The sequence below is a fragment of the Oncorhynchus masou genome, chromosome 17 (genome assembly GCF_036934945.1).
Source record: "Oncorhynchus masou masou isolate Uvic2021 chromosome 17, UVic_Omas_1.1, whole genome shotgun sequence".
NCBI classification, from domain to species: Eukaryota; Metazoa; Chordata; class Actinopteri; order Salmoniformes; family Salmonidae; genus Oncorhynchus; species Oncorhynchus masou.
This window is the reverse complement of record NC_088228.1, coordinates 6,083,286-6,092,343: the sequence shown is the minus strand read 5'-3', so window position 1 is coordinate 6,092,343 and position 9,058 is coordinate 6,083,286. Positions and strand designations below refer to the sequence as shown.

General features: G+C 43.7%; 1 protein-coding gene across 2 annotated transcripts; it reads left to right on the top strand.

Annotated features, from left to right (window-relative positions):
* The first annotated feature begins 735 nt into the window (after window positions 1-735).
* c17h7orf25 (chromosome 17 C7orf25 homolog) lies at window positions 736-5,615 on the top strand. 2 transcript variants are annotated; one of them, XM_064992093.1, is made up of 3 exons: window positions 736-837; window positions 3,382-3,619; window positions 3,879-5,615. In XM_064992093.1, exons 2-3 carry the CDS (start codon window positions 3,398-3,400, stop codon window positions 4,977-4,979), a joined length of 1,323 nt encoding a protein of 440 aa, XP_064848165.1. In that variant the 5' UTR covers window positions 736-837; window positions 3,382-3,397; the 3' UTR covers window positions 4,980-5,615. The 2 variants fall into 2 exon arrangements, with proteins under 2 accessions (XP_064848165.1, XP_064848164.1); XM_064992092.1 differs by having other exon boundaries at window positions 763-881.
* The last annotated feature ends 3,443 nt before the right edge of the window (window positions 5,616-9,058 follow it).

Here is a 9,058-nt window from a genome sequence, read left to right as displayed (position 1 = left end):
TTTAAAAATGCCAATAATGTTTTGAATTTGAGTTTTGCATTCAAAAATAGCTGAGGCATAGAACATGTAAAAAATTAATTTCATAGCCATTGAATTATACTGTGCATTATAAATGTAATGTAAACAAATTTGTGCTCAACATTTGAGAAAAAAAAAACTTTTTGTGTGGTTACATTTTTTTGGGGGGGGAAATATTTTATTTCAGCTCATGAAACATGGGAGCCAAACGCTACTTGTTGCTATTATATATTTGTTCATAAATGCTTCCAAATTCCAAGCCCCCCCGAAAAAAAGTGATGTTTGCTGATGAAGATTATGTCATGGTCCTGAGATCTTGTATGTTTTGTTCTATGTCTGTTTACAGCAGATCTTATTTTCAGCGTTTATCCAAAACCCCTACAAAAACTGAATTCGTTTCTCCATAGGGTTTGTTCAACGGAACCATCCCAGTCAGTGCCTACAAAAAGACAACATTACTATTACTCTCAATTGTGGTCCTGGTTAGAAGGGAACCAGTTGTCTGCTGTGTTGAATTGTGTAGTTGAGATGGGGTTTTTTTTCTTTTCATTTTCAAAGAGAGGCTGAATTTTCGGTGGAAATAGCACCTACATTGATGAAAAGGCGTTCACTTGTGATTTGTAGATTCAAATAAAGTCAGCCTATTTTAAATGGTGTGAGAGGAGACCTACTTCAACTCCAAGGTAGATGGCGACAGAGGTATTTTTTCCCACTGTTTCACTGCATTCTGCTTGATATGAGAGCAGAGCGCGACCACCGACCAGACAGCTGAGAAAGGCGGACAAGCACCGTCACCGGGCCCGGGGTACACGTATCAAGGTAGCTGCAACGCAGCATAGTAATTTACCGGCTTTTTTTTGACCGTAAGTGTTTTTGAATACTTGTGATACATTCTCAGACTGTGCGGTGTTTCGTTTTGTTAAAATTAAAACCCAAACATAATCTCAATTTGACAGGCACACTACAGTCGGTAGTGTAAGCAAACTTTAGCTATAGCTAGCTAGCTGGTTAATGTTGCTAATGAAAGCATATGTTAGCTACCGACAACCACTAGTAAACGGGAAAAACGAACGAGATACTAGTTGTTATCATGTTGTAAGGGCGTTTTTGTTGTTTGTCGATAAAACACATAGCTGACCTGTAATAACGAGCTTCTACTCAACTGATGTTAATTTGTTACAAAGTTAGCTGTGTCACAGGCGGTGCATCAGGGAAAACATTCCGTATAGCACTAGGAACAATGAACTCTACGAGCAACTGGTGCTCTAGTACTAAAACTACAGTGTTTTCAGAAAGTATTGACACGCCTTTTTTTTCTCCACATTTTTCTTATGTTAACAGCCTGAATTTGAAAAATGTTTTAAATTAATTCATTATTTTTTTGGGGGGGTGACTGCCTTCACACAGCTCCCTATAATGTCAAAGTGGAATTATGTTTGTTTTCAACCCCTTATTAATGGCAAAAATAAATCCGTTCCAGAGCTATAATAAGTGCATAACAAGTCGCATAATAAGTTGCATGGACTGTGTGCAATAATAGTCTAACATGATTTTTGAATGACTACCTCCATCTCTGCACCCTACCACATACAATTATTTGTAAGGTCCCTCAGTCGAGCAGCAAACTTCATACACAGATTCAACCACAAAGACCAGGGAGGTTTTCCAATGCCTCGGTAGATGGGTAAAAAAATAAAAAGCAGACATTGACTATCCCTTTTGAGCAGTTAATTACACTTTGTAGTGACTGGGTGTATAGATGCACCATCCACAAAGACACAGGCGTCCTTTCTAACTCTGTCGCCGGAGAGGAATGATTTCACCATGAGGCCAATGGCGACTTTAAAACCAGTTAGTTTAAAATTGCTGTGATGGGAGAAAACAGGATGAATCAACAACATTGTAGTCACTCAACAGTGTTAAACTAAATGACAAATATTCCAAAAACATGCATCCTGTTTGCAACAAGGCACAAAAGTAATACTGCAAAAAATGTGGCAAAGCAATTCACTTTTTGTCCTGAATACATAGTGTTATGTTTGGGGCAAATGCAACACATTAGAGTACCACTCCATATTTTCAAGCATAGTGGTGGCTGCATCATGTTATGGGTATGCTTGTAATTGTTAAGGACTGGAGTTTCAGGATAAAAAAAATTAAAAAGTAACAATGGGGCTAGGCACAGGCAAATTCCTAGAAGGAAAACCTGGTTCAGTCTGCTTTCCACCAGACACTCTGAGATTAATTCCCCTTTTAGCTGTACAGTAACCTAAAACAAGTCCATATCTACACTGGAGTTGCTTACCAAGGAGACAGGGAAAGTTCCTGAGTGACCCGAGTTAGTTTTGACTTAAATATACTTGAAACAAGTATATGGAAAGACCTGAAAATGGTTGTGTAGCAATGATCAACAATTAATTTGACAGCTTGAAGACTTCTGAAAGAAATTATGGGTAAATGTAGCAAAATCCAGGTGTGGAAACCTCAGATTTACCCAAAAAGACTCACAGCTGTAATCATTGCCAAAGGTTATTTTCTAAAGTATTGACTGAGGGGTATGAATACTTGTGTAGAGGAGATTTGTGTTTCTATCTTAATAGATTTGCAAACATTTCTAAACATGTTTGCACTTTGTGTGTGTGAGAGAAAATATCGATTTAAATCAATTTTGAATCCAGGCACCAAAATGTGGAACAAGTCAAAGGATGTGAATACTTGTTTCTACACCTGCATTGCTTGCTGTTTGGGGTTTTAGGCTGGGTTTCTGTACAGCACTTTGAGATATCAGCTGATTTACGAAGGGCTATATAAATACATTTGATTTGAATACTTTCTGAAGGCATTTTATCTAAGACAACTGGCAATCTGCTGCTCCCTGTAAATTATTCTCTTACAAATAATTATTACAAATAATAATAATACGTTTTGGATACTGATATGTTTACTCGCACACATCCAGTTGGAATTCCATCTCTGTTTGACTCGTTTACTGTTAAGTTATGAAAGTGCCCCGTGTGATTCTAACACTCACTAGTGTTATTATGTAAATTGACATAGCCCAATATGAAGTTTGTTGATTGATGTGAATGTTCCATCCCATGCTGAAACAAACGTTATATTCAGGCGCTTTGGTTAAATTGAATGTTGAGTAAGGCTAGACGTTCTAGTTTGTGTTGATACGCAAAAATGATTGGCTAGTTGATCGTATCATGTTTTTGAAATCCAATGCTTGTATTAGTTTTCACATTTACTACATTTACAGATCAATGCAGAGTCTGCATGCTTAAGAACATCAAAATTATGTTATTGGTGGTGTAAGCAACCACCCTAATGTGTGAGTCCATCCTTGGTCTGTCTCTTCAGGAATAATGCACCAAAGATGGCCGCCACACACTCCATGCTGCAGGAGCGTATCCAGGTGGCCCAAGAGCTGCTCAAGCGTGTGGACCAGCTCTGTGCGAGGCAGGTGCGCGATGTGGAGGGCCGGGCCAAGCTCTGCAGCAAGCTGCGAGCCGAGCTCAAGTTCCTGACCAAGGTGGAGGCGGGCAAGGTGCTCATCAAGGAGTCCCACCTGCAGAGCACCAACCTCACCCACCTGAAGGTGGGTCTTGTTTATATATTGTATGTATTTTCCAATTGAATTATGTTGAAAAGGTTCCTATTTTTAGAGTGCCCAATGGACAATTAGTCTTGCTCTATAGCTGTTCATTGTTTTACCCATCTGACAATGAGGACCATATTGGAAATATGTTGGTTGACTGTTTGGTTTAATCTTCACTGGTTTTTACTGTGCATCGTTGTATTCACATCAACTTGTATTTGTTTTCGTAAATCTGTCCAATAAACCTATATGAAAACAGGCCATTGTGGAGTCGGCGGAGTCACTGGAGATGGTGGTGAGCGTGCTGCATGTGTTCGCCTACGAGGACGCCGGCGGCACCAAGCAGACGCTGGTGGTGGACGTGGTGGCCAACGGCGGGCACACCTGGGTCAAGGCTATTGGGCGCAAGGCAGAGGCACTGCACAACATCTGGCAGGGTCGGGGCCAGTACGGCGACAAGAGTGTGGTGGAGCAGGCTGAGGACTTCCTGCAGGCCAGCCGCCAGCAGCCTGTGCAGTACAGCAACCCGCACATTATCTTTGCCTTCTACAATGGCGTCTCCAGCCCAATGGCCGACCGCCTGGGAGAGATTGGCATCTCGGTGCGCGGGGACATCGTGGCGGTCAACTTGGTGATGGCGGAGGAGGAAGGAAGCGAGGAGGAAGAGGGAGCAAACAAGGAGGGTATGGAACACTGCTACGAAGAGGAAGAGCGAGAGGGCAAGGCAGCGGAAGAAGATGAAGACGTTGAAAACTTTGTCGAAGAAGACGACACAGAAGATGTCGAGCACACGCGAGTTGACCGCGACACCATCGTGGCCAGCCTGGCATTCCCCACCGAGGTCAAGGTAGATGTGTGCCGGCGGGCCAACCTGGACATCACTACACTCATCACGTACGTGTCGTCACTGAGCCACGGCCACTGCCGCTTGGCCTTCAAGGAGCAGGTGCTGACTGAGCAGGCAGCCCAGGAGCGTCAGGACAAGGTCCTCCCTCGCCTCCAGGAGTTCATGGCGGGCAAGGAGCTGTACGCCTGCCAGTCGGCCGTAAACGACTTCCGCGTCATCCTGGACACGCTCGGCGGCCCCGGCGAGAAGGCGCGCGCCGATGAGCTGCTGAGGCGGCTACGGGTGGTACCCGACCAGCCGTCGGAGCGCACCCAGCGCCTCACTGCCAGCTCCAAGGTGAATCCCCGCTCGCTCATGATTTTCGGCACGGGCGACACACTACGGGCAGTCACAATGACGGCGAACAGTGGCTTTGTGAGGGCGGCGGCCAATCAGGGCGTGCGGTATAGCGTGTTCATCCACCAACCGCGCGCCTTGACGGAGGGAAAGGAGTGGAGGGCCACGCCCATATGAGAGAGGGAGAACTAACACCCCCACATCGGCAGGAGGAAGAAGACTGATGATGAGCGAAGGGCTCCGACAGCGAACAGGAAGGAGAAAATTAAGGAAGGAGACAATGTTTGTGGAATGTACCACTGAACAGACATTAAAGGGGTGTGGAATATACCACTGAAGAGTAATTAAATGGGTGACTGCCAGAACAGTACTCTTCTTTTTCTTTTTTGGGGGGCAGGGAGGGACACAAAATATATATCACAGCTTTTTGCTATGTGTCACTGAAATGTAAAGGCATTGTGCTCAGTTGAAAAACCACTACTGGTTTAGTTTAACAAGCAGTTGGTACAGGGGCATTCTTTTTGCAACAACTGCAGACATTGGTGATAGTTGTTGTGTAGCCTATACTGTATATGCAAAAAATAAGTTATTGATATGATGAAATATCAGCGTATTGTATTTTAGGGCAATTTAAAAAAAAAACTGCTTTTGGCCCAATGTGCTGAGGGTGAAGTATATTTTGTTTTCTTGTATTGCAAGTCTGAATTACATGTGAATAAAGCATCTCTAAAAAAAAAAAAAAAACATGTAGACATGCAATTTTATTGAATTAAGCTATTTCATTAAACATTTTGTGTGTGGCTCTAAACTGCTCCAATGACCATGGTGCTTCATTGTAATCATGTGAGACCAATGCAGAATTTACAGTACTTTTTAATCCAATTAACCATTTCAAGGCAAAGCTATATTATTGTGTCGGTCTACGATTTAAGACAGTATGCTTGAAAACAAACCTGTTGGATACTTAACCTCTCGTTATTACCAATCACATCGGCCTACTGGTTAATATAAACTCTGCATAAAAAAAAAAACTTCCTCTCACTGTCAACTGAATTTGGGAAGGAGGGGGGTCAAAATCAAAAGTTAGTATCTGATGTATCAACAGTATCTGGCCACCAACTGCATTAAGTACTGCAGTGCATGTCATGGACTGCACCAGATTTGACAGTTCTTGCTGTGAGATGTTACCCCCACTCTTCCACCAAAGCACCTGCAAGTTCCTGGACATTTCTGGGGGGAATGGCCCTAGCCCTCTGATCCAACAGGTCCTAGATGTGCTCAATGAGATTGAGATCCGGGCTCTTCGCTGGCCATGGCAGAACACTGACATTCCTGTCTTGCAGGAAATCACACATAGAACGAGCAGTATGGCTGGTGGCATTGTCATGCTGGAGGGTCATGTCAGGATGAGCCTGCAGGAAGGGTACCACATGAGGGAGGATGTCTTCCCTGTAATGCACAGCATTGAGATTGCCTGCAATGACAACAAGCTCAGTCCGATGATGCTGGGACACACCGCCCCAAACTATGACAGACCCTCCACCTCCGAATCGATCCCGCTCCAGAGTACAAGCCTCGGTGTAACGCTCATTCCTTTGACGATAAATGCGAATCCGACCATCGCCCCTGGTGAGACAATACCGCGACTTGTCAATGAAAAGCACTTTTTGCCAATCCTGTCTGGTCCAGCATCGGTGGGTTTGTGCCCATAGGCGACGTTGTTGCCGGTGATGTCTGGCGAGGACCTGCCTTGCAACAGGCCTACAAGCCCTCAGTCCAGCCTCCCTCAGCCTATTGTGGACAGTCTAAGCACTGATGGAGGGATTGTGCGTTCCTGGTGTAACTCGGGTAGTTGTTGCCATCCTGTACCTGTCCCACAGGTGTGATATTCAGATGTACCGATCCTGTGCAGGTGTTGCTACACGTGGTCTGCCACTGCGAGGACGATCAGCTGTCCGTCCTGTCTCCCTGTATTACTGTCTTAGGCGTCTCACAGTACGGACATTGCAATGTATGTTCCTGGCCACATCTGCAGTCCTCATGCCTCCTTACAGCATGCCTAAGGCACAGTCACGCAGATGAGCAGGGACCCTGGGCATCTTTCTTTTGGTGTTTTTCAGAGTCAGTAGAAAGGCCTCTTTTTAGTGTCCTACGTTTTCATAACTGTGACCTTAATTGTCTACCGTCTGTAATCTGTTAGTGTCTTAACGACCGTTCCACAGGTGCATGTTCATTCATTGTTCAACGAACAAGCATGGGAAACTGTGTTTACAATGAAGATCTGTGAAGTATTTTTACAAATGATCTTTGAAAGTCAGGGTCCTGAAAAAGGAACGTTTCTCTGCTGAGTTTAGTACCTACAGTGCATTCTCCGAAGTATTCAGACTCCTTCACTTTTTCCACAGTAAATCAGCCTTATTATTATGCCCCCCCCCCAAAAAAAAATCATTCTGCCCCATAATGACAAAGTGAAAACAGGTGTTTAGACTTTTTGCAAATTAAACAGAAATAGCTTTATTTACACCATTTGCTACGCAATTTGAAATTGAGTTCAGGTGCTTCCGGTTTCCATTGATCCTCCTTGACGTTTCTACAACTTGTTTGGAGTCCACCTGTGGTAAATTCAACGGATTAGAAAGACACACACACACACCTGTCTTTACAAGGTCCCACAGTTGACCGTGCATGTCAGAGCAAAAACCAAGCCACGATTTTGAAACAATTGGCCGTAGAGCTCCGAGACATCTGTGCTCCGACACAATGCTCTGGGAAATTGTACCAAAAAATGTCTTAAATGGATCAAGTTTAGAACCACCAAGACTCTTCCTAGAGCTGGCAGCCAGCCAAACTGAGCAATTGGGGGAGAAGGGCCTTGGTCAGGTGCTGTGGGGATGTTATTCAGCGACAGGGTCTGGAAGACTTGTCAGGATCGAGGGAAAGATGAATGGAGAAAAGTAGAGATAGATCCTTGATGAAAACCTTCTCCAGAGTGCTCAGGTCCTCAGACTGGGCGAAGGTTCACCTTCCAACAGGACAACACAGGAGTGGCTTTGGGACAAATCTCAATGTCCTTGGGTGGCCCAGCCAGAGCCCGGACTTAACCAATCGAACATCTCTGGAGAGACCTGAAAATAACTGAAGCAACACTCCCCATCCAACCTGACAGGGCTTGAGAGGATCTGCAGAGAGGAATGGGAGAAACTCCCCAAATACAGGTGTGCCAAGCTGGTAACGTCATACCCAAGAAGACTTGACTGTAATCGCTGCCACAGGTGCTTCAACAAAGTACTGAGTAAAGGGTCTGAATACTTATGTAAATCATGTTTAAAAAAAATTGTAATACATTTTCCAAGAAATTGTTTGGTCGTTATGAGTTATTGTGATGTCATTAAGGGGTATTGTGTGTAGATTTGAAGGGGAGGGGGGGGAGGGGGTGCAATTTAATCCATTTTAGAACAAGGCTGTAATGTAATAATGTGAAGCAGTCTGAATCCTTATGAATACTCCTCAATCTACTTGTCTTTCAGGAGGAAATGTTTTGTCTTGTCTATATTTTTGGGGATATGTTTGGAAAGGGGGCATATTTTTCCCAGGTGGTATCTTTTTAGGTCCGTTTGAAATTGTCAAGTGCTAATATTGAAATATCGCCGCTTGTTCAGCTAAGGGGTATACTACAAAACGGGATCATTGAGTTAGCCAGCAAACTTTCCCAAATGGTCTGTAATTACACTTTTGTATTTATTTAGGAAAGATGGCTTGAAATGAGAATGGTCTAATTCACTCAAAAACCAAAAACACATCTTAAATTTAGCTTTCTGGTTGTTCATCAAAGTTCGCTGGCTAACTCATAAATCCAGCTTTATACTATACACATCTGAGATGTAAAATGAGGCTAGATCAACTGTCCAATGGGATAAGGCTACGAGTACAGTGTTATCTGTGTTACAGGTTATATTTTGTCTGTTAGGAAGGAATTTTCACAACAACTGTGAACTCTGGAAAAATACGAGGTGTAATCATGCCGTCAGTAATCTTCAGGTCGGAAAGTCTGAGCTCTTTCCAAAGGCCCAAGTTGGACACCCCCCACTTGTGCAAATGTTGCTTCTCACATGATGATATGGAGGGTCAAGGAAAAATACGTCATACTCAATGGTCATACTGTTATCTGTTAGCTACGTTAAGCTCTTAGAATTACCGTATGACATCATGTTGTAAAGCAAAACATCTGACATCACCACAGTCCTGTGTGGCTCAGT

Bases quoted from the DNA above. Each gene is read 5' to 3' on its own strand.
- c17h7orf25 (XM_064992093.1), top strand. From the start codon at position 3,398: ATGGCCGCCACACACTCCATGCTGCAGGAGCGTATCCAGGTGGCCCAA. The intron at 3,620-3,878 runs GTGGGTCTTGTT...ATATGAAAACAG, and splicing joins CCAACCTCACCCACCTGAAG to GCCATTGTGGAGTCGGCGGA.